The 26,786-nt window shown below is 57.6% G+C and overlaps 1 protein-coding gene and 1 non-coding gene across 11 annotated transcripts in view; one reads left to right on the forward strand and one right to left on the reverse strand.

The window, feature by feature from the left end:
* The window catches only part of LOC105104573 (uncharacterized), a 30,491-nt gene extending 20,297 nt beyond the window's left edge, over nt 1-10,194 (forward strand). For 9 of the 10 annotated variants that reach the window (XR_010382020.1, XR_010382024.1, XR_010382018.1 and 6 more), the window contains 2 exons: nt 8,600-8,706; nt 9,579-10,194. This is a non-coding gene — a transcript (uncharacterized LOC105104573). The remainder of the gene's footprint in view (nt 1-8,599; nt 8,707-9,578) is intronic. The other variant, XR_010382025.1, reaches the window with a different exon arrangement.
* Nucleotides 10,195-15,081: 4,887 nt separating this feature from the next.
* Nucleotides 15,082-25,890, reverse strand: BNIP3 (BCL2 interacting protein 3). Its single transcript, XM_031462028.2, has 6 exons — nt 25,707-25,890; nt 19,082-19,232; nt 18,651-18,735; nt 17,565-17,671; nt 17,343-17,492; nt 15,082-16,082 (listed from the first exon to the last, which is right to left on the reverse strand). Exons 1-6 carry the CDS (start codon nt 25,750-25,752, stop codon nt 16,037-16,039), a joined length of 585 nt encoding a protein of 194 aa, XP_031317888.1. The 5' UTR covers nt 25,753-25,890; the 3' UTR covers nt 15,082-16,036.
* Between the last annotated feature and the right edge of the window lie 896 nt (nt 25,891-26,786).

Raw genomic sequence — 26,786 nt, forward strand, 5'->3', positions numbered from 1 at the left:
CTCAGATCACTTCTCTGGAGGAAGTAGCATATGTTGGTTGAAAAAAAGGCAAGTTTGGATGTTTCGGGGTTCCTTGCCTGTCAGGCCAAGAGCATCGTCACTGCCTTTTTGAATTGTTAAATTCCTCACTCCCTTCTCGGTGCCCCGACGAATAGATGGGGTGAGCAGGTTTTATCCGTTCTAATACCTAGATTTTTTTTCACATTTTAACACCAGTGAAACCCAGTAAAACTTAAAATCTAGTGTCTTGTAATTGGCCTAGTGTTGCTGTGGTGTCTTTAGTAAAATGAAATACGTGAAGGAGGTTGAACAAGCTTGCGCCCTGCCGGATGCGCCGCAGGGACACCAGGAGAGCTGCCCCGCCCAGGCAGGCCAGCCGCAGGTGACCTGCACCAGCGTCACTTCAGAGGTGCTCCCTGAACCAGCCACCTGGTTCACTTGAAAATGGTTGGCTGGTTGGTTGGTTTGTCAGTGCGGTTTAAAGACTTTGTTAAAGTATTGCTTCTCAAGTGAAGGCCGAGTTGGTGAACACATTGTGGGTTGGTAGCTGCGGTATTGCAGAGGGGGCACCACTGCAGAAAGCTCCCCCATCCCTCACCCCGCTGCGGTGGCCCTCGAGCTCTCCCGTGCTGGGGGCACACAGGGGCTGTGGTGGTGGGTGCCCAGGACGGGTCGCAGCCCAGCAGTGAAGGCAGTGCTGCCCACAGTTAGGAATTCCTAACAGTGGGATGGGCTGGGGCAGAGTCGCCATCAGACCTCGTGGGCCAGTCGTGTCCCCATATTCCTGGGAAGTTGAGGCTGAGAGAGCTGTGTAATTTGTTCACACCTGAACCCTAACTTGGACCCTGATGTTCTGGTCAGAGGGTGGTGGTGTCCGTACGCCACGCTAATGCTTCCGCATCCATGAAGTAGTGGTAGTTTGCAGATAAACCACTGCAGGTGACAGTGACACTAGCTTTACAGTTACAGCATGTAAACTGCTCCATTGAACTGCAGGTGTGATAGAGCCATGGTGCCGGGGCCCGGTGGGCTGGTCTGAGTCCTCTGCCTCCCAGCCCGGCTCACCCTCCGCAGGAGCCCCGAGCTCCCAGCCAGGCCTGCTCCCCACGCCGGGTGCACACGGGCCCAGGCCGGGAGGCCTCTAGGTCTTCTATGCAAGGCCCCTTTCCTGCCTGCAGCCTCAACAGAGCTGGCCTAGAGGATGGCTGGAGCAAAGCCCGTGAGAGGCGGGGTGTCACCGTCGCCACAGGGCCATGGGCACGGCCACGGGCCGGCCTCTCTGCGTGGACTCTGCTTTGTGAGTTCACGGACTACTTTGAACTTTAAGAGGAAGACAGTTTTTGAAGGGGAACAGAAACTTTGCTTTCCTCTTAAATTCTTTTAGTGCCAGAAAAGGCTAGAAAAGGGATTTAATTGTAAGAAGGGCTCTCTGTTGTCGACGTTACAGACAGAACGTGTTTTAATTAGAGACTCGATAGAGGGTGTGGCAGGCTGATCTAGTCCTGGCGGAACCAGCACTCCCCACTCCAGACGATGCAGTTAACTGCTTCGAAATGAGGGGAGTGTGTCATACATATTTCCCCAAGTTCATTTTTACAGAATTTCGGCCCGAGAAGACTGAAGAGATTTCCTCCCGCCCTTTCTAGATGCTCTTTCTTTTGGCTTTTAATTTAAAAAAATAACACTGTCACTAGTGTTTTGTTACAAGTGTGAATCTTCTGCCTTCCTTGCTGCCAGATGTCAGTGAGGTGGGCCTCTGTCCCTCCTTTCTCACATGTGACACTGCCACCCACGACGGTGTCCCCAGCTTTGGCCCCATGTGTGCGGGGCCAGCCCCCTCCTCTCGCCCTTCGCCGGGCTGGGCTCCTCTCCAGCCCGTACACTTCTGTGCGGATGTCCCATTCCTGACCACAGCGCTCACCACAGATAGGGTTTGGGGGCCTTTTTTAAAAAACCTTTTATTGCAGTGTAATATACAAACCAAAACACCCCACCTCTGCCGTGTAAGTGAAAAACTCCACCCTGTTCACAGGCTGAACAGTGCCCAATCAGCGAGGGCTCCTCGTGGCTCCCTGCCCCACCCTGGCCCCGAGCTCTCCTGCAGTCCCCGCACCCCCACCCCCACCCCCACCCTGCCCTGCACACCCGGGGTGCTGGGGTGTGCACTGAGGTGCAGGCCTCGCCGAGGGGTTGAGGAGTTCCTGCACCCAACTCTCACTCCGAGGCTGCAGGGAGAGAGGGAGGGCCTGAGTCTGTCCCCCAGGAAGGCTGGCCATGGCCACGTCACTAGGCATCAGGGTCCAATGGCCACTTGAGCTTTTCTTCAGCACCAGTGCAGCCCCCTTGGTCCGAGCAGCGGCTCAGGGCGGCCTGCCCCCCCCCCCCGCCCCCTCTGGTCTGCCTCCACAGCCCTGCTGAGCGCATGCTTGGGTGTCGCCTGCACATACTCTTCCTCAGCTGTGAATGTAGACTTGCTCCTTTTTGTTATCTTCTCTAAATGTTCTTATTTTGTTCTACTGGGGTCTTTGTTTTGAATTCCTATTTCCTTCCGTTTTTAGGTCCCAATATTGAAGCCCATGGACCATATGGCAGAAGCAGTCCATGCCAAATTTTTGCAAATGCTCACATGTATTATACAAATTCCATTTCAGTAGTGATCATGAAACATCTTTCTGCAGATGACCTGAGAATTAATCTGTGGCACTTAGAAGCACAGACAGAAGCTTCAGTACCCTTCGGCCGCGTGTGTCGCAGGCCCTCCCTGGGGCCAGTCTTGGGGAGGCGCCCCCACCTCGCTCTCCCCATAGCCCAGAGTCTCCCCTCTGGGTGTGGCTCGCCGCGTGGTGGCCTAACGCGTCCATTCTTTGTGATTCACAGTGTTTTTCCCTAAAAACAGAAACTTGTACCTTTGGGAGTAGTTCTCTGGTAGTGGGAACAGCCTCAACTCCTGCCTCCCCAGTTGAGTCACAGGCATTTTTAAACCCAACCCAAGAAGTGACTGACTGTGTAAGAACTCAGTTTCAGAAGACAGGCTGTTTAGTCTCTTAGTTGGCCGGATGGTGCTGCTATTCGGAAGATGGAGATGTGACTAGCGCTGGCTCACTGGGCATTTGGGAGTCACTGGTCCCTCCAGGAAACGAGGGAGCCCCACGACAGCCTGCCTCCCGGGCGGCGCCCTCCAGGCCTGCGCTGAGGCTGACGCGGGGCTTTACTCACGTGACTCTCGGGGGTTCCGGTGCTAGCGTTTCACACGTAGCCTGTGTTACTGGTTGTCCTTCCACTGGTTCGGTGACTTACCTGACTTGGTCACTCGCTGTACGGAGAGGTGCGGAGGTCCTGTCCCACGGGCACCCGGAAGCGGCCGGGGTTGTCCCACCCGGGGCCAGATGCTGGAGGTCGCTATGCTCCCCACCCCGTACCCCTTCTCTCTTCAACTTTGCAGAAACCACAGCCCCTGCTTTCTCTTTATTTTCCTTAAACCCTTATATTTTTAATAATTCTTCTGCTAATATATGACAATTTTAAACAAAAATCAAATAACACAGAGGAAGGTTCTCTCCATAGTCCCACCTTCCGGGGACAGACGATGAGTGGTTGGATGCATCTTCCTCCAGGCTGTCTCTGTCTTTACAGACAGTGTATGTTTTTGCAGCCACTAGGATTGTCCTCTACGGGGGACGCAGTATCCCCGCGGTAGGAGGGTCAGGAGGCCCAGGTTCAGCTCGGCGGCCGTACCATCGGGTCGCTGGGCGTCTCCCAGCCTTTCTCTTCCTCTGTGAAGTTGCGGCACTAAAACGTGCCTCCTGGGTTACCGTGAAAGCCGAGGCTGCGGAGGTCTTGGCGGCTACCTGGAGCGTGGCCTGAGCCCCCGCCACCAGCCTCGTTCTTTCTTAAAACATTCTGTGCGTCTTTCTGTCAGCAGGAATGCAGATTCATCATCACTTGCAGGCTTCGTTTTCTTTCCACCCTTGGAGCTGAGGTCACTTCCAGCCCAGGACGTGGACAGGGTGCTGCAGCCGTGACTGTGTTCTCGCATCTTCATGCGCTTGGTTAGCTGGGCGCGGCTGGGCGGGGGCTCCCCACAGTCGCTAAGAACTTGTTTTCAGCAGGACATCGGCTCTTTTAAAAAACAGCTTTCCAGTTCTATGAAACCAGGACAGTTCTTAATTTCTTTGCTTCTTGCTGAATTAGGGTATCTCTTATTAATTTGGTGTTCATTTTTGTGAAATCTTTTACCATCTGTTGTCATTTGTTCCTGTCGGAAGCTCACGTTTCTCTCAAGGTCTGTGAGGTCTGTTCGTGCGGTCACGCCTTCCCTGTTCTCCTGAGAGTTCTGCCCCGCCGCCGCGCTGCAGATGTCCTTCCTCGCGGTGGGGACGATAAAGCCCAGAAGCCGTCGCGTGCTCTCTTGCGTCTGTTGGCACTCTTTGAGGTGTCTTGGACCCACTCCCCTGGGCGAGGTGGGGGTCCCACCACCTGCGCCCTGACAGCCACCCCGTGTGTCTGGGGTGTTCTGACTCCTCAGAACGAGCTCTTGTGTCCGATGCTTACAAGAGCAGAATCTTGGAATCTGGCGGTCCTCGTGCATGTCTCTGTGTATGTTGGTGTGGGGCTGCTGTGCGGCTGGGCACCTGCCTGTTTTTCTTACTTACATCTTTTAAAACGTGTTACCTTGCGTTTTTCATTAAACACCAGTCTTTTCATTAAAGTCTTCATTAAACGCCAGCAGCAGCAGGATCGGCACTCGTGTATGTGGACGCAGCCCCGCCAGGCAGGCCAGGCATGTCACTGAGTCTGGTCACCACACTGACGTAGACCCTCTTCGTGGCTGCGCCTCCTTCCCACCTGATCTGGTAAACCCACCGTGCGCGCTGCCCCGTCTGCAAGCCTGAGCCTTAGCCCAGCACCCTAGACGTCGTGGACATCACGCCGGCTGACATGGAGGAGCTGGCGGAGGTGGTCACGGTGGCCGTGTTCCACCCACGCCGCTGCGGCATGCTGGGCTACAGCAGCAGAGGGGGACTGGCAGGCTGTGCAACCGCTGTTCCGAGTGTAAGTGCCCAGCAGGCTTAAACGCCTCCTTTAGGCCATGTGGCCTCCAACGCTAGACAGCGGTTTCATGTGCTCTGCCTGGGCCCGCCAGCGCAGGCCCGGCCCCGGCTCCTGAGGCCCAGCGAGGCTCTGCCCAGTGCTGAACAGAGCGGGGCGCGAGGCCGAGCTGCCGTGACTGCACCTTTGCACCCTGCCACGCTGCACCGGGGCCTCTGCTGGGGCCGCGGGACACCCTTCGCCATGACGTCTCAGTGGTGGAGTGGGCTCCGCGCACAGAGAGCTTGCGGGATGGAAGCCCCTTCCCTCAGGTGAAAGGCCAGCACTTTAATCTGCTGGGCCGCAAAGTCCCGCCCAGGCGAGGAACGGACTGGTTTGGTTCTTGCTTTCAGCCACAGCGAGCAGGCCCCACTTTGTGGAAAACCGGTGGTCCATGTGTCATGGACACGCATGTGCCGTGTGTGCTAGCAGCTTGGCCCCCGCGTCCCAACACTGAGAGGTGGCGCCGTCCTGGTGAGAGCGCCGGACTTCGTGTCCCCACAGGAGGCCTGTCCGGTGCCTCCCGGCTCAGCGCGGGCGGCCCCAGCACTGCCGCCGCGGAGGCGTGCTTGACGGCTGGCTCTCAGTGACCTCTCTGCCTTATTCTCTCTCTTTGAGGCTGAAGTGCGTTTTAAAGAAGTCTGTACTTCTAGTAGAATTCCTGCAAAGAAAAGTGAGTCTTTTACAATGTTTGGCCTGTGTTTTCCAGGCAGCACTCTGGCGTAACCAGGTTTAGATTGCAGCGGTTGTTTTGTCAGCACATTTATTTGAGTAAATGCTCGGTATTGCCACCAGCTCGGTTAGAATTAACTTCAGATGCAGAGCCAGCAAACATAGGTTCCAACATTAAAAAAAAAATCAAAAGCAGCCGAAAATGAAAGGAGGTCCAGACCTCCTGGCCCAGAACTGACCGAGCCAAGAGCGCGGCAGAGCTGGGGCGCTGGTGTCGGTGCGCGGTGGGGGCCTCGGCGCAGGCGGCGGGCTGTCGAGTTACTGCTGCTTGTCCAAGGTATGCCAAGGGAGCATTTGGAATCTTCCCGGAAGTGGTAACTCGATTTTGTTAGCATCCGTCGTGACTGCTGAACAGCGAAGAAAACCCCTTCCCTGGCGGCTGTGACAGACGAGCTGTCCTGGTGGTTCAAACCTGGACCGCGGCGTTCCCAGCTGCGGGTCCCTGAGCAGCTCCCGGCCTCGTCGGCCCCGAGCGCAGCTGCATCCTCACACGATGCCCTTCACGTCTTTCTGGGGCGGGACCTGGCGCGGGTTTGGCAGCGACAGCATCAGGTCAGTGCCGGGGCCTCGCCAGAAAGCGGTCCGACAGTCGCAGGGAGCGGTCTGGTTCTGTCCAGGGCCTCGTCCGTGGAGATGCTGGTTCCGAGATGGGGGCCTGAGCTTCAGAAAGAGTGGGATCGGGAGCAGTGTCAGGGCCAAGCCCTCTGGTGTCTCGGGTTGGGGGGCCTGAGTCCTACCTGGACTTGAAAATGATTTGTTCTCAGGTTTTAAACAGAAGCTGAAAACACTGTGTCTTCCAGTTTTTGAAGAGCCGGAAGACCCCAGCAGTAGGTCCTTCTCGGAAATTATCTCCTCCGTCTCCGACGTGAAGTTCAGCCACAGTGGTCGGTACGTGATGACCCAGGACTACCTGTCGGTGAAGGTGTGGGACCTCAGCATGGAGAGCCGGCCCGTGGAGACCCACCAGGGGAGGCCACGACGGGGCTGGCCCGCGCTGCGCCCACGACCGCCCCGACCCTCCTGTGCTCCCCACCAGGGTGCACCGGCACCTCCTGCGCAGCGGCCGGCCGTGCTGCCTGCACAAGAACCACTGCGTCTTCGACACGTTCGGGGGCTGCCGGAGCGGCTGCGACAGGGGAGGCCGCCGGGGCTGCGGGGGGCTGCGGGCTGACGGTGGGCACATCCAGCGTCCGTCTGCCGTGACGGCTTTGAGGGGACAGGGGGACGTCTGGGCAGGTTTCTCAGCCCGCTAGTGACCACCCTGTGTAAACGGCAGGCGCGGTGCGTGGTTCGCAGGGGCCACGTTTAAAATGCTTAGTGGATGATACGGTTTAATTTTTCATTATTTCCAAAATGAGTGACGAGGGAGGGAGCGGGGAAGCAACACGGACTGTGACGTGTGGAATGGCCACGTTCCCGTTTGCCTTTGCTGTCGGGGAGCAGTGGAGGGAGACGCCCTCAGCTGGCTGTCGCGCTTGGACGGAAGCGGAGGCGGCCGGCGGGAGCATGGCCCTGACACCGGGTATTCCCCGTGCACGTTCCTCAGAGGTGCCACTGAGACCATGGTGCTGAGGGCTCTGTCTTCAGTGTCCCACGGAGAGCTCGTCCCCCGTCGGGGGAGGGGGGCTCTCGCATCGTCAGTTGGGTCCGCACAGCGTCGAGCCTGCCTGTCGTGTGGGCCACAGAGGCCTGGCCCCTGGCCGCGGGGTGGGGGAATGGACGTCCTGGCACAGACACCAGGAACATCGGATGTGGCGCGTGCACCTCTTCACGCGCACAGCAGAGCTCACGGGCGCGTGAGGCCCGAGTGGGGGCCACAGGAGCCAGGAGGGGCCCTCGGGGCTGTGGGAAAGGCATCCGTCCAACATCCACACGGAGCCCAAGGGAAGCTTGTCTTCTGAGACTTGGGTTGGGTGGATAAGTCGTCTGGGATAAGACACCAGAGCTTGCCTCCCTCGCCTGGAAGTCTGACTTAGGGCAGGTGCGCCAGGCAGGCAGCTCTGGGCACGCACAGGAGGAACCCTTTCAGGTCCAGGCCTCTCCCGTTCTCAAGCCGGCGTGCCACCCAAGTGTCTCCTGGATGCTGGCTGAGGACACGGAGCCCCTGTTGTAGACAGAGGACTGCACTCCTCGCAGCACAGCACAGCAGCACGTGCGCCACAGACACCCCATGGGGTGGGCACGAGGGCCAGGCAGGGGCCACTCGAGGGGGTTGGTGCCAGGGCCATGCAGGCTGGGCCAGCCGCAGCCACAGCCCTGAGACACGATGTGGCCTGGGTACAGCCAGAAGCTTTCTGGTGATGTTCACTTGTTGATTCACTCTTGCCGACATCCCCTGCCCCCCTGCCCGGGACGGCACTGCCGAGCAGTTCCACTTTGTCCTGCTCTGGGTTGTATGAGCAGACGTGGACACGGCCACTTCCCTGCAAGTCCACTTCCCCTGTGTTTGGCAGTGTTCCCACCTGGGGAGCAGGGGACACCTGGCCAGGTGCTCAGGAAGCTTCTCACACTGTGTGGAGGAGCGGCCAGTGGGGACACCCCCTCCCTGGCACGTGTTGTCCGTCAGGAACTCTGAACTTGTAAAGTTGGTCGCTTTCATTTCTGTTGTGTATAGCCCTTGTGGTCAATGTTGATAATAAAATACTCCATCCTGGAAAAAAGACCTCTTACCAGTCTCTGTTCTGAATAACTGTTGCGGTTGAGTTTTGAAAGCACAGAGGTGAGCTGCGGGTCAGCACGTTTCTTCCTTGTCCTTTGATGGGCCTTGTGTTCCACGCAGAAGCTGGCTGGGACGCGCGCTGGTGGCAGGCAGCCGTCCAAACCCGGCAGCGGGCCTCGCGGGGTCCCCCGCGCAGTTCCCATTGAGACCGTGACGCCCGGAGCACCGTGAGTCATTTTTCTTTTCTGAGTTATCTTTTTTCCTGGCGTGAAGTTTTAGATGAGATTGGTCAGACCCTGAAGGATCTGCACACAGCCGGGATCAGCCCTGCACCGTGCACGGAGCCCCAGGCCTCTCGGGGTGGCTGCCCAAAGGTCAGCTTGGACGAGGCCCGACGACCGGGTGCCCCTGGGCTGGGGCGGGCGGCCGTGCAGGAGGGGCGCCAACTTCCCCACCTGGCGGCCGCCAAGAGAAAACCAGGCCGGCTGCGAAGCCACGGCTCAGACCCAACAGCGCCTGCCGTCGGGTGGCCGTGCTTGGCGTCCTGTCCCGGGGCGTCGCGTGGGGCCGCGGCCAGACTCCGCCGTGGAACGGGCCCCGTTTCTCATGCTCACCTCAGGGTTTCAGGCCTTCTCTAACTTTTTATACACCTGCTACTTCACGTGAAGAAACTTTTATAAGTTAAAATAAGTTTTAAAAGCTGTGGTCAACTCAGAGTGAAGGTGGCGGCAGGTCTCACTGGCGTCTGTTGAACACAGTGCGTGGCGCCCGACTTGGGGTCCCGGACGGAGGGCAGGAGGTAAACAGACCACTGGCCGCGACCAGACAGGTGACCGCGTCCAGGCTTTTACCTTCTTTGAAAACACACTAATGGTAATGAAAAGTATAGATCCATTACTTTTCTGCTTTTTTATCCTGTGGTGGTTATTTTTATGGACATGATTATATACGAAATTCACTAGGAAATTCTCACTGCCTGTCTCTCCTGACCGTTGTGGTTTTTCATTTATTTCTAAACCAATGTGCGGTGTGGTGTGCGGAGCTGGGGTGGGCAGGCCGCGGGCCTGGCGGCTGAGGCGTGTCTGCTTGTCCCGCGCAGCGCCATCGTGACCGGCTCCTACAACAGCTTCTTCAGGATGTTCAAGAGGAACATGCAGAGGGGTGTTCCGCTGGAAGCTTCCAGAGAGAACAGCAAGCCTTGGGCCAGCTTGAAACCTCGCAGTGTGTCCCCGTGGAAAGCGGAAGAAGGACAAGGTCAGCGTGTACAGCCTGGACTTCATGAGGAAGGTCCTGTACACGGCCTGGCAACCGGCGGAGAATGTCGCTGTGGCCGCCACCAGTAACCTGTACGTATTCCAGGACAAGGCCAGCTGAGGGCGGAAAGGCCGCGGGCTGTGCGCTCTGCCTCGGCGGGGCCAGCCCAGGTGTCTCTGCTCCAGCCAGGAGCTCCGCGGGCTGGTGGACAGGACTCCGGAAGGGCTGTTCCTCAAAACTGATGTTACTTATGTATTTAAGTCTGAGCTTTCCTTCCAGTTTATAGACCAGAAGTTAACATCCGAGGGAAAGGTTGTCAACTGCGGTATCTCTTCAGCTCTCTCCCCTCTGACTCGTGCGCCAGGCGGGCCCACCCCACACGCTGTGTCTGCCGTCGCACTGTCTGCTGCAGCCACTTCATACAACAACACACTATAAAAAGTTTTAAAATTCCAAAATAAGTATCGTCTTTTTATTTGATTTAATTGCATATAATGAAATCATGCAGTCATACTTCGGAGATCTCCCGTCCTTCTCTGACGAGTGGTGGGACATGCGGTGCTTCAAGCTCTGAACGTCCGCGTCCCCAAACGTCTGCCCCTCTGTTCCGTTTCCATAGAGATGGTCCCTCTGACACACTAGGTCAGGTCTCGGACAAGCCTTAACTGCACCACCTCTGAGAAAGGAAACTGCAGGGGTTAGGACCAGAATCGCTGCTGGGAAATGATGTGGTTTACGGTTTGCCTCAAATTCACTGCGATTGAAAACATGTGCTTTCTTTTTAAACCTTTTTTAAAAGTCCTTGGGGTGGGAGGATAACACACTTTTTTAAAACTACTTAAGTTACATGCATACTGCGTTTCATGCTGCATCTCAAGCCAAGTTAAGTTCTTATGTGACGCCACCAGTACCTTGGTGGCGTATTTTGAAAGTGCGATCTTTGATATCGGAAGTCAGGAGTTGCCAGGACAGGAGAAGACAGAGGTGGCGACACTAGGTAGCTGACCGGAGCTTGCCGTCGTGGGCCCCTCCAGGGACGGGCCTCGCGGGCTCGCGGGCTGCTCTTGACGTGAAGCCACGCTTTGGTCACTGGTGACACACACATGCGACAGCACGTCTCGTCCTCTGCCCTGACTGACATCGGCAGGATGCCGCTTCAGTTCACGCTGAGTTGGAAATTGAGAATCAAGAAGTAATTTATTTTAATTTCAATGTAATTCTTCTACTGTGGCGTCTGCGACACGAGTGACACCTGAGCTGCAGAGCAGTTGCTTCAGCGTCAGCCCGGGTCCTAGTGAAATGGGTCTGCATATACTGGTTCAGCCATTTTGACCAAAAAGTTTAGTAATTTCAGATGTTTTGCTGGACGTGTGCTGTGTGTCTGGACAGCTTTCTTCACCGTTGCTTTAGGGCGTGCTTCCCACCGAGCAGAATAGCAGCCTCCCGGAGGGCCGGGGTCTCCCGGTGGGCCCCCCCCCCCCCCGCAGTGCTGGGCTGACCTCCTCAGAGCTGCTTTGGAGAATCAGTGCTTTGACAAGCATCCCGGGACCTGCCCTGTCCTTTCCCAGGAGGCACTAAGGACTCCGTTCAAGCCTTTTCCTCCCCTGACGAGGTGCAAGTCCTGTGGTCCTCAGACTTAATGTTTATCTTCTTCATGAAAAAACTCATTTTTCTTGTCCTTTTAAAACTTTACCCTTTTTCTCCCATTTTAAAGTTAGAGGAATGTCATCTGTTCCTGAAGGATCATTCTGTGAATTTTTGTTGCTCAGAATCCTGTGCTCCTGTTTGACTGGAAGCTGCTGTGCTCTCTGGGCCGATGACCTGGGTCACGTGAATAAGCTTCATTCGTGTGTGGATTTGGATGTGCACTTTTTAAAAGAAAAATGGAAGTTTCATAAGCCATTACAAGACAGAGCTCAAAGTCTGATTTTAAACTGGCCACAGGTCCCGGGCATTTAACAGCAGGGTCCTGCCTGCCTTCTCAGGAGAGCTAAGGAGCCAGGAGCCGTCCCCAGGGCTGTCCCCGCGTCAGCCTGGTGTGTTCCAAGTCCCAGCCAGGCGGAGCAGAGGGCTGGCTCTGTGCTGCTACGGGGCTGTCTTAGGAGGAACTGTCTGCAAGTTCTGCTTGCAGGATGAGGAGGACGTCAGAGTCAGCACTTGGACTTCTCTGAACCAACCCCTGGCCCCCAGGCCGGCAGCCTGGGCATCGCAGGGAGGGACAGCAGGGCCTGCTGGGTGTGAGGTGGGGCTCTGCCCTGGGTCGGACGGGGTTGCTGAGCTGAGCAGGGACGGCTGCTCCCGTCACAGGCTGGAGGGCCCAGGAGGCGGCGGGAGCTTTCACAAGAGCGGGTGTGAGAGGCAGGACTGATAAGGATGCAGCCCGGAGGATGGGGCCGCCTGCCCTCCCTCCCTGCAAAGGCCTGGCCCCCTGGACCGTACTTCCCAGGGTCCCTCCTGCTGGGGACTGGCTCCAGCTGCTGGAGGGGGCTGAGCACCTCGCCCCAAGGGCTTGTCCGTGCAGGGGGAGGGGAGACCAGTTTGGGGTCACCTACCCCCGCCTGCCCACCCACCCACCAAGGGCTCTCACAGGGACCGACGGGGTCAGACTGGTGTGGATGACAGCCAGTGACAGCCCTCCCCTGCGGGGCGTTTGCCGGACAGGCACTGGCCAGGGGTCCCCCCGACCAGCCGGGATGCTCACAGGGAGGCGCCCCGCCGCTCACCCGCCCCTCACCCCTTGGTGGCGACCCAGTGACACACAGGACGTGGAGGCTGCTTGGAGCTCAACCTTGACCTCAGAAACCATGGCACAGTGGGTGTTGCAGGAAAGGAAGGGCTGGAGACCTGGTGGGGTTCAGTTGTTCCTCCCTTCACACTGTGACCTGGGGTCCGGGCACGCGGCCTTCCTGAGCCCGGGGCAGGGCCAGAGTCACGTGGGCGGAGGGCGGCCTGTGAGTGTGGGCATTTCCAAGGGTTAGGCCCAGCCCGACTCCGCCTCTGCAGCCCTGGCCTGGGGTTCCACCCTGCCCTCCCCATGCCCCCAGGCCCCTCTGTCCTAAGAGCGGTCTTCACCCCCAGCCCCGCTGTCTGAAGACACTGGACTAGGGAAACTGATTCCTCCGAGTCTGTCTGTCTGGTGAGTGAGCGAGTCGAGGTGACTTGTTCAGCTCTCATCTTCCACTGGGCAGTTGGAGGGAAGGTCTGATAGGTTATGATTTTCAGTTTTTAGATCTCACCATCTGAGGTTGAATCCTGAACACCCTCCAGACGTCTTTGACCTTCTCACAGGCTCTGCTCCCCGACCAGACCCTGGGGTGGGGACTGCGTCTGCAGGGTCCCAGGCCCCACCTGGCCTGCACACCCAGAGCTGAGTGCGGGCCTTGGGACGGCAGGCCCTCATCAGACTGCACCGTGTTTCTTTGGGGTGTATTCTGTGTCCTGAGACAGTTCCCTTGTTTGCCCCAAAGCTGATTTTCAGTAGTAAATTATCATTGTAAATCTTGGGGTATCTTTAGATTTTTACTTAAGTGTAGTTAATCTACAATGTTAGCTTCAGGCAGGTGTACGGCAAAGTGACTCAGTTACACATACACGTGGGCTTATTTTTTTTCAGATTCTTTTCCATTATGTTATTACAAGAAATTGAACATAGTTCCATAGTAGGTCCCTGTTTATCTATTTTGTATACAGTAACTTAGTGTGTCTAACTTTGTGTGTCTGTTAATACCCAACCCCTGACTTATCCGTCCCCACCCTTTCCACTTTGGTAACCGTAGTTGTAGTTTGTTTTCCATGTCCGAGTCTTTTTTGGTTTGTAAATACTTTGTGTCATTTTTTTTTAGATTCTGCATATAAATGATACCATGTATTTGTCTCTCTGACTTCACTCAATATGACAATCTCCAGGTCCATCTATCTTGCTGCAAATGGCGATATTTTCATTCTCTTTATGACTGAGTAGTACTCCATTGTATAAACACACCACATCCTCTTTATCCAGTCCTCTGTTGATGGCCCTTTGGGCTGCTTCCATGCCTCGGCCGCTGTACATAGTGCTGCTGTGAGCCTTCCTCCAGATGCACGCCCAGGAGTGGGACTGCTGGATCAGAGGAACCTACATACTGTCCTCCATAGAGGCTAGAGGGGTATCTTTTAAAGATGTATGTTCCATAAAGGATGGGAAACATTAATTTTTCCAAGAAGTAGCTCTCAGGGGAAAACCTGTTTTCCCACGTCTAAGTATCTGAATGCAGTGTAGCTCTGCAGCTCTTAGTAGAAAGTTCTGAAATGTGCAGTATGGCCGACGTCACTGTGAGTGTAGGGTGGACAGCGTGACTCGGCGTCTGTCCCGAGGCGATCACAGCAAGTCTAGTTAGCATCCACCACCACACACGACGAGTTGTTTTCTCTTGTGATGAGAACTTTTAAGATCTCTCTTAGCAGCTTTGGAACACGCAGCACAGTATCACCACCTCTCACCACCACGCCATACGTTCCATCCCAGGACTCACGCGTTCCACGACCAGAAGTCTGTGCCTTTTTACCCCCTCACCTGCCCCAGACGACCACCGGTCTGTTCTCTGTGAGCTTGGTTGGGTCTGTGTTTTCAGATCCCACGTATAAGTGACATCAGATTGTGTTTGTCTTTGACTGACTTCACAGCGTAACACCTGCAAGGCCCCCCCACCTTATCTAAAACGGCAAGACCGGTGTTCTTCACGGCTGAGTAATGCCATGCTGCACACACGTCTTGATCCGCTCGCTCACCCGTGGACCTTAGGCTGCTTCCGTATCCTGGCTACTGTAAACAGTGCTGCTGTGAACACTGGGGTGCGTGTACGTTTTCAAATTTGTGTTTTCATTCTTTGGATAAATACTCAGAATTCAGAATAATTGGTTTTCCAGGGGAGAACGGGGCAGATTGACAGAAGAAACAGCTGAGAATTTCCCAAACGTAAGGACCTGTACGTCACTGTCCGTGACCCTGACAGAACACTGTCACCTCAGTGCAGAATGGCCTCCAAGACACGTTCTAATGAAGGCCAGAGACTCAGGCCATGGCCTCTGTCTTGGCCGCAGTCGCCGAGCAGTGGGGGACTCGCTGGCTCTCCGAGGGGATCTCACTGAGAACACCTGACCTTGCTGGGAGGTGCCAGGTGCAGCGGGGCCCGTGACAGCGGGCGGCACGCACACCTGCTGTGACGCAGACGGACCCTGGAGGCCTGCGTCGGGGGCTCCGGCTTCCTTCTCGTGGGTAAGTAACGTCAAGGATCTGGACGCCTTTAGTCAGCTGCCTCCAAACACAAGTGCCTATACTTCTAAAGGAATTGTTTAAATAGAAACCAAGATTTTAAAAATTAGAACGTTACGTTTATTTTAACAACCAAATTTAGTGTGGAAAAGTGAGACACACACACAGTAGCATTTATACAGCATATCAAAGGGCAGCCTTTACAAACCATGCAATGGGGATGTGCCTGGTGTAACCAAAAAGCTTATATGATGTTTGGTTTTAAAACATATGTAAGTACAGTAACCAAATATTTGGCAAAGATTTATTTTTTTCCATTTCCAGCCTTTCAAAGTAGACACAGAGCAGCTTAGAATGAAGCCGATTCCATGAGCACACAAAAACTGACCACAAACAGGAAGACTGAACTCAGCAATCCAGAGACGAGGGGAAGGGGCGCTGGCCGTCCGGGCGGTTAGGTAACAGTCTCAGCTGAGGGCCCCGTGCTGCAGGGCCCAGCCGCCAGGGCGCTGCCCGGGCAGGCGTGTGTGCAGCCTGCGCTCCGCGCGTCTCTGGCAAAGAGCCACCAGCACAGCCAGAGCTGAGGGGCATCTGTGGCCGACAGCGCGTCCACGTGAGGGTTGTCTGCGGGAGCGAGTGAGGCCGCAGCGTTACTCGGGATGAACCTTCCTGGCAGCGGTGTTCCTTCCAAATAGTGTTTGACTTGATTAAGGTTGCAGATAATTTGTTAAAATACTACATACATTGTGACCGGGTATGTTAAATTACCTACACGTAGATACTTGTAATACCCCAAGAAAGGTTCCCACCAGACGGTGACAGTAGACGGTAATCACTGACATGCTTAGTACTTGATCCCATAAGTGTGATTATGGGCGAGCAGGGACTTAGTGTCTTTATTTACTGAACGAGCAACGCAGCATTTACAGAAGAAATGACACAGTGGTGCAGCCACCCAGCGACAAAGACAGCGGCTTCTGGAAGCTATGCTGCGAACTCCAGCGTCTGACCCCCACCACACGAAGCAGCTGGATCCCGCGCCCAGCTCTTCCTCAGAAGGTGCTGGTGGACGTTGTCAGGCGCCTTCCGATGTAGATCCTTAACAGAAAAGGGCAGGGCGTTACTGCGGTCTGGCGGCTCGGGCGGGTGTGCACAGCCGGGACGGGGCAGCAGCCTGGGTCTTGCTTGTTGATGGCAGGAAGGGGACTGATTCGTACCTGTCAAAACTTTTGTGATGAATCCATCTGCAGGCCCTCATCAGTGTGTATTTAGTAACGTAATTTAGGAAATCCCAGCTGTGCGCTAACTGGGGTGCAAGGAGTGCCGGGACGCCAGCACCGAGGAGCTGCTAACCAAGCTGCGAAGCCTCTGCTCCCTGTGCTGCTCCCTCAACTGATCACGCTGCCCGAGAAAGTCACCCCGGGGCGGGTTTATCAGCACCAGCCTCACAAAGACCACAGCTGAATGGTGAAGCCCCTGCCCTGCTGCCCCCCAGGAGCCCACGTGGGGCTGGGGCGTCCCTCAGGGTGGGCGAGCGGGAGAGGGCGGCGGGGGGGGTTCCTCAGAGGAACGCAGGACAGTGGACTTTATCCTGACGGGGGTGAGGCAAGAAGGGCAGAGACTGGGTGGGAGCTGGCTGCAGAAATCCACGCTGAAATGAAGGCCTATAAACCAGGCAGGCCCACAGCACCCGACTGCCAGCTCTGCAGAAAGCTCCAGAAGTCAGCACCTCCACCTCCCGGGGTGAGGCCAGCAGAGTCTGACTCTGCAAGGGCTGAGCAGAACTGACTCGGCGGGCCGTGCGCCAAGAGGGAGACGGGACCCAGCAGGCGAGGGGCCGGGCTTCAGGACGGGGCGTCACCTGAGACCCACATGCCTCCTTCTGCCCCTAGACTGAGCAGACGTCCCTGTGCCACGCTCACGGGGCCTGGGGGGTGACCGTGCGGGGACGCCAGCCCCAGCCGGCGGCACCAGCCTAAGTCGGAAGCCCGTCCTGACGATCTCACCGCCCGCCCAGTGGATGGGCTGCACCACAGAAGCCCACCCAGAGCGGGACCAGGGGCGCAGCCTCCCCCCGGGCGCCGGCCCCCAGCTGCACCTGTGTGTTCCGCACGGTTTCTCCTGCTGCTGAGTGAGCTCAGCCAAGGAGCTGCGGCGAGTGCCTGGGACCAGCCTCCTGCAGCCGAAAGGCATTCCCACCCGCACCTGCACACAAGCGTCCAGGCGCAGCAGCCAGACAGGCCCCCGGGTCAAGAGACGGAAAACCAGTCTCCGCCGGCAGACGGCGTCCAGGCCCCGGGGTGTGTCTCCGAGACCCAGCTGGGCCCCAGATGCGCCGGCCGGCCGGGGGTCACTCACCCCAACCCGATGGCCAGCAGGTGGGACAGCAGGAGAGACGGAAGAAAGACTTTAAGAAACTCTGCGGAGAAGATGCCCCCTTTCTTCATGACGCTCGTGTTCCTCATGCTGAGCGTGGCCGAGCGCTTCGGGTGCTTGAAGAGGAACTCCCTGCGGGCGGAGAGACGCTCGTCAGCGGAGGGTCCGCGCCCCGGGGGCCCCGCCCCAGAGGAACAGACTCACTTGGGGGGGATGTTTTCTGGCCGACTTGACCAGTCCCAAATCCAGTCTGAGTTCTTCTTCAGGATGCTTTCGACTTCTCTCCTCCTCTCCATGTAATCCTCCTCGGACTGTGGCACAGTGAATGGTGAGAGCAGGTTACCCTGTGGCATCCACACCAGAAAGTGCCTTCCCGCCCGGGCAGCAAGCTAAGCTCGGAGCTGGCCAGGTGGGGAGGGGGCTCAGCTCCCCAGCTTCCTGCCTCGACTCCACACACACCCCCGGGGAAAGAGTCCCCACTCGGACTCTGGGAGTCCCAGGAGCTGTGGTCACTGCCCCCAGGAAGCAACGCCGAGTAATTACAACACAGATGTCCAGAGATGCCGGCCACAGTGCCAGGCAGGACCATTTAAAATGGCCCAAAAAGGGATGTGGCTAAGTAAACAGAAGACTGCATCGCCAGCAGTTTGAAGGGGAAAAGAACCAAAACCTTATGTCAGCCTGTGATTAAACCTGTTACACACTCACTACAGGAACTGGAGAACTTGAACACTGGATCACGGGTGGTGGTCTCCCACTCTGCCTTCTAAAGGTTCTGTACCTGGTCATCTAACTCTTCTCTAAAATCGGGGGAAAACCTGTTTGAAATGTTGCAAATACTCTAGACCATGGACCAAAACCAGCCAAACGCTGGGTGCACCAAAGCTGGACGTGGACCCTGGACATCTGGGTGCAGGCCAGCCACTCCGGGGCCTTCCCGTCGGGGGCCCCTGGGGTTCTGGAAGCGCTCCCTGGGAAAGCCTGAGCACCAAGCCTCCAGGTCACGTCAGGCTCTCCCGTGCACTGCCCACTGACAGGCCCGCTGCCCCGCTCCCAGCTCCCCCCCACCCCTGCTCCAGCCTGCCCTCCCTGTGTCCCTGGGGGGCGGGAGGCAGGAGGCCCGGCTACACATCCTAAACCAACCCGAGCCGGTGCCACGTCGGAGTCCCCTCAGTGCTGGGGGTGCCCCACCCCATACTCTACAAAAAGGTAGCAATCTCCACACTTGGACTCGATTACACTGAAAACTTCGTACAAACAGATCACAAACATGACACCTACACATCTTACCTGAGAGCTGTTTTTTTCTCCAAGACTGTGCGTGTCTGTTTCAGAAGCTCTGTTAATATCTTGTGGAGTCTGTGAGCGAGGTGGGCTTGGGAACGAATAAGAACAGAAAAAGAACATGTTAACCTTCTCTCCATCATGAGAAGCCACCCACCACCCCGGCAGGGAGCATCTTTGCGGTGAGACACACTCTCCCCTTCTGCCAGGGCCGGGCCGCACTGCCGCCCCAGCAGCCCCGTCTCTCAGCTGAGACGAGGCAGAAGCGGGGGGGCCAGGGCCCTTCCTCCCACTGGAGGGCAAAGGGCCCGCTGCGTAAGGGGGGCTGGTAACCCACTCGGGACCGTGGCCCGACCTGAGGTTGGCAGGCAGGCATTTCCAGCAGGGGCTGACCGCCCCGCCGTGTGTGGCCATCAGCCCGTGTAGTCCACACCCACCTGTCACAGTGAGAGCTCTTGGAGCTGCTCCGTCCAGACTCATGCTGCGCGTCCAGCAGTATTTTTTCCATGTCGCCGTTATAAATAGAAACAGAGTCTGGAACGCTGCTCCCATTCCCGTTCCCACCGAAGTGTAATTCCACCCAGGAGCCTGATGGTGACAAAAACAGCACAGAGCTGCAGCTTCCTACCCTCGCTGGAGTCTGGTCCTCACAAGAGCCATCTCCGGGGATCATGCCCTAGCAGCCTTCAGGCCCACCCGTGGCGCCTGCTGCCCGGGAGCCTCGCCCGGACGCGGACCAGGGCAAGCCTGCGGGAGCCTGCGGCTCCTAGGTTCCGGCAAGATGCTCGGTCAGGAGGCCAAGTGGCCAGGGTGCCCTGCACTCAACTTTGACAAGAAAAGGGGCCTCGGCAAAGGAATTTAAAAATGAAAGAAAGGTTTCAACTCTCTTAACCTGTTTCCACATTCCAGCATCACATCTTGACCCTGAGGCCCCACAGAATTCAATTAAGACTCCCTCTCTGTACGTATTTACATCAGGAGCCAGATGAATGTACTCAGAACACAACAAAGGTGACTTCTGACTAAGTGCGATTAACCAGAGCAAACCATCCCTCAGGTGTTCCCCTGACCGAGGCTTCACCGCAAGTAGCCCCAGACCTCAGCTCTCCTCCTCGAGCTGAAAACTGGCAGTTTCATCTCCGAGACAGACAGACTCCGCGCAGACATCGTAACTCCCGACAATGGTCTCAGCTCCACGGGCATCCGCTTCCCCAAACGCAGCCAGCGCCCAGAACCCTACAAGCCAGCATTTTAGGCCGAGCTTTGTCTCTTGCCAGCCCCACCACTTGGACCCGACAAACTCACCAAGTCAACAACAGCTGCCCGGGCGGGCTCTCCGCCCGGGGCTCTGGGAGCAGGAGTGACGGCGGGGCCCCCCATCCAGGGGACGCCTGAGGGCGGGTGCCCGGCAGAGTGCGCGGCAGTGTAGGGCCAGAGCTGGGGCAGCGCTGGGCACCTGCCAGCAGGGGAGGGGGCGCTGCTGCTTTTGCCTTTTGTCTGTTTTGGGGGCTGATAGGTCCCCTCAAAAGAGCTGGAAGATGAGAAGGATGTTGGCAGGTTCCTCCACTGTGATCTTTTACCAGACAGATGCACTGGAGGGACAGAGGGACAGATGTGAACCCTAACAGAGGTCCTGAAGTGCTGAAGATAGAAGGTTCTGGGAGGCTGGGGCGGAGCACCCACAGGCGTGGGAGCAGTGGAGGCCAGGGGGGCGGCCAGGAGCAACTCCTGGGGGGTTGGACTGGAGGGGCCACCATCCTTGTGGCCAAACAGTGCATCCTGTTGCCGCTGTACAGACTCCACTGGGTGGCTCTGCCGGGTTCTACCACTCAGGTGTGTGATGGCGTCCAGACCAGGCTGCTGTGTTTGTATAAACACCTTCAGCATCTCATGGTGTCCGTGGGCTCTCATTTCTGAGCACGCCCCTAGGAGTGGGACTCCCGGGCGAAGAAGTCCCAGGTGTACTTTCAGTGTCATTAAAACATCACTGCTTTCCGACGCAGCAGGACCAGGGAGTTTCTGTTGCCTCCCGCTTGGTTTCAGCCTTTAAATTTAGCCAGCCTGTGGGGTGTGGTGGCAGCTTACACGGTTTACTCTGCGTTTCTCATTTCTGATGAGGCTGAACGTTTTTCCACACGCTTCCTGGCCATCTGGAGAGCATCCTTTCTGAATCTGCTCCTTTTCTGCTGAGCAGTCCATCTTCTCCATGGAGCCCAACATTCAAGACACAAGCCTTTCTTCATCGGAGTATGTTGCAGGTAACTTCACTGGGGACTGCCTTTCCACTCGGTGTTTTCTGGGAACCCAGAAGGTCTTGATTTTAATTCAAATTCTCCAGCTCTTCCTTATCAGACGCCATGAGGACACCCTGCTGTACTGTTTCACTCATTCAGACACAGGTTTAGTGAACTGAATTTATTTAATCTGCACGTGTGATCTGAACCAGGGCAAGGGCAGGTCACCCCCTGCTAGGCATCGCTCTTTGGCAAGGCTGCCTCTGCTCCCCACTCTGCCCTATCCTGGCGGACATCGAGCTGGCCAAGAGCACAAGTCTCTCTCTGGGCCTAGGACAGTTTTGCTACTTTGTGTCAGAGGTCCACGCCTCTCCAGCGCACCTGTCTGGTAAAAGATCACGGTGGTGGAACCGCAGACGAGGGGCCCAGAGGCAGACCACACGCAGCCGACTAGAAACGCGTGCCCGAGACGGGTGGCCCCCTCCTGCTGCCGCGCTCAGGTTGGCCGCAGGGCAGCAAGGGCCCCACCGCAGCTCCCCGCAGCTCCGGGCCGTGTCGGCTGGAGGAGCTGTGCCCGCTGGCACGCGGCAGCTGCCTGCAGCAGAACCAGCCCGAGTGGCAGGGAGAGCAGCAAAGCAAAGGTCCGGGAGTGAGACGTGAGCTGGGGTTTACCCGTTGCCAGGCTGCACTCAGCTGCTGCTCACAGAATGATCACACGTTTTCAAATGAATGCACTTTTCAGCCTCAAGTTCATGTTGGCCGGGCCCACACGAGGAAGGCAGGGTCTGTCTTGGAGCCCAGGACTCAGTGGACAAAGCCCAGGCTGCTCAGCCTCTGCCTGTCAGCAGACTCCGTTCCTGAGACGCTCATCTTCCCCAGCTGCACCAAGGCTGGGGCTGCTCCAGCGGGGACGCGGGCCAGGCGAGCCCTGGAGCGCCGCCACAAAAGAGGCTCAAGTGTGCAAGTCCTTCACTAGCCCGCCTTCCTTCCCAGGTGGGGCCAGGTGACACTCAGCCAGCCAGCTCCGGCCCCGCGGCATGGACAGAACCGCAGGCCCTGCTCTGGGCCCGGCTCCCTCCTTCTAGGCTCTGGCCCGGCTGCCCAGGTCACTTTCACCTACGGGTCTGACACACGTGGTGTCTGAAGGCCAGTATCTTTCCTGACACCACTTCTGACATGAAATGGGGGCCAGGGGAGGTGGGGCGACACCAGTAACCAATTTTCCAACACCAACTGGCTGTCCAGCTGTTCAGTTTTGACACTACATGGGGCTAGTGTCAGATCCCAGGAGACTGGCCCTGATCAGACGAACTCAAACACCACGCCCAGGCTACTCTCGCCTCTGCCCGCAGCTTAGGAAATCAGAGGCCCCAGCAGCCCCGGCTCGCATCAGTAATTCACTGGAACAACTCACAGGAGATACTCTGCTTACGCGCACCCACTCTCAGAAAGAACTCAACTCAGCAACAGCCCGCTACAAGAGCTCACAGGCACGCCGGGGGGACGGGCACCATGCCCCCCCCCAGGGCTTCGGTGGGTTCAGCAACCGCGTTCAAACCCATCTCCAGCCTCCTCCCCCTCCAGGGGGTGGGTGAGGGGAGTGGGTGCAGACTGCCCACCCTCGTAACTGTCTCCTCTGTCTTTCCCGCTCCCAGCCCGCGGCTAACCAGGCCCCCCAGCCCGAGCCACCTCCTTAGCACAGACTCGAGTGTTTTCCAAGGGGGCTTCTTACAAAAGGGGCTCTTAATGAGTAACAAGCTGCCCCCTTCACTCAGGACATTCCAAGGGTTTTAGAGCTGAGCTCTGGGTCAGGAGCCAGGGACAAAGGTTAAATCAATATGTTGTGTTTATTTGGACATAGCGGACATGTAACATTACGTTCCAGCGTGTACGTTTAGTATACCACAAGGGCCAAGTGAGGAGTCTAGGGAGACAAACACACGAGCTCACAGAAAGTCCCAAGCATCCTTGAGGGAAACCCCATTCTGGTTGTCACGGCAGAAGCTGAGTCCAAAAGCTGTATTCCAAGAATGATTTACTAAAGGACAGGTTTTATTATTAACCTACAGCAGCTGGTCAGGGAGGCAGCTTCCTGGAAAATGAAGCCCAGGGAGGCTGTTGATCTGCTTCCCCCTGCACTGAAGACCCTCACCTTCTGAGCAGGAAGGACGGGGGTCAGGACGCCTCACACCCTTACAGCACCTCCCCAGGATCGCAAATAACCCAAATAACTGGTATAATTAGGCCTCAGAAAACAAAAACCAGGTGGTGAGTTGCCGACCCAGGCCAGCCTCACCCTGATGCAGGTCCCTGCCCACACCGCCTGGTAATTTACGCTAACAAGACACAGGGCCCGGGAGCAAGGCAGACAGACGGGTGGAAAGCCTGGGCCCCACCAATGTTGTTGTTTTACAGGAAAACTGACAAGCTTTAAACTTGAGTTAACCCATTTCTTACTCTCCATTTATTTTGTTCTAAAAAAAAATCTCCTGTGCTCGCCAGCTTTTCTAAGTCCCCACCTCCACTGTGAGACTCCAGGGACCAGCCCCAGCCCCAGCCCCAAGGCCCGCTCTGTCCCAGGGCAAATACTGCTCTCTCCAGCCTCAGCTGACAGAGCCCCACCCTGTCTGGGGTAGCAGGCCTCAGCCCTGGCCATGTCACCTGTGGTGCCTGCCCCTGGTCTCCACCAGTCTCACTCACGGGTCTGAAAATCCAGACTGGGAATGCTGCGGTGGGACCCTGGGGCGTTCATTCGGAAAAGCTCTAAGGTGCTGCTGGCAGCTAGGGTTGGACCCTGCTAGGGGAGGGACAGGCTTCCCAACCAACGACCTATTAGTCACAGGACATCTCCGGAAAGCCTGGAGGAACTCCCACCCAAGCCAGAGGGCTTCCTCCCTGGGAGAGGGGGGCTGAAGACAACTGTTTTTAAAAGCTCCTCAAGTCAGGTGGGACAGGAGGTGTGACTGACAAGGGATTTTGAACAGAAAGTCAATCCGGTAGCATTCAGGTTCCTGGAGCCTGGCAGGAGCTTGGTAACCCTCTGCCACCTGTCTGATGCACCCGTCACTCAGGCTCCAAGGAGCCCCCCAGCTCTCACCAGAAGCCCCAATTTCTCCTTAACTGCTGCTGCCTGCCTGCCTCATTTTCCCCTCACCCCTGAGCCTCACTGACCAGCTGTGACGCTTTGGGGCTCGCTGGGATCTAGTTGTCCGAAACCCCTTCTCAAGCTGCAGGATACAAGACCTGCCAGCTATCTTCCTCCTCGGGCACCTTGGGCCACGGTGGGCTGTCTGTGACAACCGCCATCTGACCGCTGCACGCGGCGTAAGCGCAGGCGGGGCTGCCTCAGGGTCACGGGCGGCGGCGCACTGCCCTGTCCCTCCCCAGAAGAGCGGGGAGGGCTTCTCCTGGAAGGCAGCCTCCCACCCGCCCCATGATGCTGACACAGTGGCACAGAACCATCTCCCCCCGCACACTCGCCCGGGCTGTTTATCTGCGGGAAGGAAGTCAACAGCTTTAACTAGAAGGGACGAGGGAGGTGGGGCGGAGCAAACAACAGCCGTGAACGCGAGAAAACTCTTGCTCCGAGGACCGCGCAGCGGAGCTCAGCTCCCAGGGTTCCGGTCCCCGGTTCCCCGGAGGTAAACAAGGGGTAATCAAATCAAAACAGAGGGGAGCACAAGGGCCACCTCAGCCACCAATCGGCCGGACTCACGTTTCTGGGGCAGACCGAGGCCCACGTGACTCGGGCGACTCCGCCCACCTGGGCCGGGGCCCGATTGGTGCCCCGCAGCACGTACCCTGGAGAGAAGGGCCCCAAGCCTTGACAACTCAGCGTGTAACTGTCTTTTTATAGAGTAAACAAAACAGAAAAACAAATCTTTTAACTCATGAGCTGGCATTCCGCATTGCCAGTGACTCAGCAGTCTGGCTTGTCAATCAAGGAACGGAGGCGCAGGTCACTCAGCGCTCGCCCAGACGCAGACCTGAGCCACCAGATAAAACACTAAGCAGTCGGGTAACAGGAGTGACCGTCAGGCCGTTCACAAAGCAGCCCCTGTTAGAAAAGACGGACACTCAATCCTTTTATTTCAAAGAGTCGTCAATGTCGAGACCTAAAGAGAATTACAGGATTTTTAAAAATTTTTTGCCTAGGAAAATCTTGTTTTAAGAAATAAGAAAAATTAGCAGCTCAAATTCAGATATTAGGGGTTTTTTTTTATATTTATGAAACTTAAAAATTCACTCCCGCAGGCTTCACGGGTCCTCTCCAAAACTTACTTACGAGCTCCTGTTGCCCGCTGAGCTCTCGCTTCGGGGAAGACAAAGGTCGGCGCCGCCGGGCCGGAGGAGAGGTCCCGGGAGGCGGCCCCGCGGCGGGGCTCCAGGCCGCCCGCCGAGCCCCGGCTTCCGCGAGGGGCCGGGGGTCCGCACACGGACGGCGGCGGCCGCGGGGTCCTGGATTCCAGCCCGCACATCAACCCGGAGCGCGGCTCTGGGACGAGGCTCCCGGACGAGAGACCGTGAACGTTCAAAGACGTTACCCGGCACAGACACGGAGTAACCCCCCAGAGCCCCTGTCCTCCCGACAGTCACCCGAACACGGCGCGGGCGCCTTAGCACCCAGCCCGCGAACCCGGCCCGCGCTCCAGCGTCTGCCCGCCGGCACCCGCACCGGGCTGCACTGCTCAGACCAGACCCCGCACGGGCTCGGGTCGGGGTCCCGCAGCCGACCCGCCGACCACCCCGCGAGGTGGCTGCAGCCGCCAAGCCCTCGCCCCGCTCCGCGGCCTCCGGGGTTCCGCGCACCGCCCCCTCCCCCGCTCACCGTGCAGGCTCTCCTCCTGCAGCCCGGGGGTCTCGCTGCGGGACATGGTGTCGAGGTGGGGCCGGGGCGGCGGTCGGGGTCGGCGGGGGCTCCGAAGCGATCGGGACCCGGAGCCGCAGGAGACAAGGAGCGCGAGCGCCGGGCCAGCAGCTCCAGCCGTCAGCCCGCGGCCCGCACTGACTGACGCCGGCGGCCGACGCACGGCGGATAAGCGGCGGATAAGCGGCGGCGCCGCCCATTGGCCGCGGGGCGGGGCCTGCGAGGGCGCGGGGCGCGTGCGACGCGTGCGACGCGTGCGCGGGGCAGGGGACTGGTGGAGGCGATGCCTGCCAAGCGGAGCGCGCGTGCGCAGGGAGGGACATGGGGGGGGGGGTGCGTCCGCAGGCGGGGCCAGGGCGGGGGCGGGGCGAGAGCCTGGGGAGGGGCGGAGGAAACGTGCAGGTGAGCTCGCGACGTGCGGGCATTGCCCAGAAAGTGCGCGGGCGGAAGGCGGGCCTGGCGGGTGACTCTTTGTCACTGTGATTCTACCTGGGGACTGACTGCTCTGCCTTGAACACAGTGAGGCTGCGGGCAGTCAGGCCAGGGCCAGGCCGCCGGGGACGTGACCAGCATCCTGCGGCCACCAGCCGGGCCACCCCTCCCCTGCAGGACCCGCCTGCTGGAAGGCAGGCTTGCGGGAGTCAGACCAGTGTCCAGAAAGTCTCTCAACAGCCTTGTAACATTTGGCCCCAAATGGCCAAGACCTGATCAATAACAGACAGCTGCCCCGATTTCTGTCCCTGCCTCCAACTCAGGACCACCCAGAGAAAGCCAAACATAACCAATGTCTGCATCCCCTGACCGGTCCCCTGAGCAGCCCGTCACAAGGACGCTGCCCTTCCAGTTTCCGCCTCCATCCTCCTGGCCCGGCCTCCACGGGGCACACCTGAGCCCCCTTCCACTGAGAAGTCCCCCACTCTTCTGCCTGACTTTGGGTCTCCACCAAACGGCAGTGACGGTGGGGCTCCCACTTCAGCACGCCCTAAGAGCCACTGCTGTTCTCATTTGGGGTCCTTGCTTCCTTTCCGGATAAGGATGCTC

The sequence above is a fragment of the Camelus dromedarius genome, chromosome 8 (genome assembly GCF_036321535.1).
Source record: "Camelus dromedarius isolate mCamDro1 chromosome 8, mCamDro1.pat, whole genome shotgun sequence".
Classification (NCBI taxonomy): domain Eukaryota; kingdom Metazoa; phylum Chordata; class Mammalia; order Artiodactyla; family Camelidae; genus Camelus; species Camelus dromedarius.

Excerpts from the sequence above, each read along its gene's own strand:
- BNIP3 (XM_031462028.2), bottom strand. The coding sequence starts at position 25,752 with ATGTCCCGCAGCGAGACCCCCGGGCTGCAGGAGGAGAGCCTGCACG. Across the intron at positions 17,672-18,650 it reads GAGAAAAAAACAGCTCTCAG|TCCGAGGAGGATTACATGGA; the intron begins GTAAGATGTGTA and ends ACTGTGCCACAG. Across the intron at positions 17,493-17,564 it reads CCAGAAAACATCCCCCCCAA|GGAGTTCCTCTTCAAGCACC; the intron begins GTGAGTCTGTTC and ends CTCCGCCCGCAG.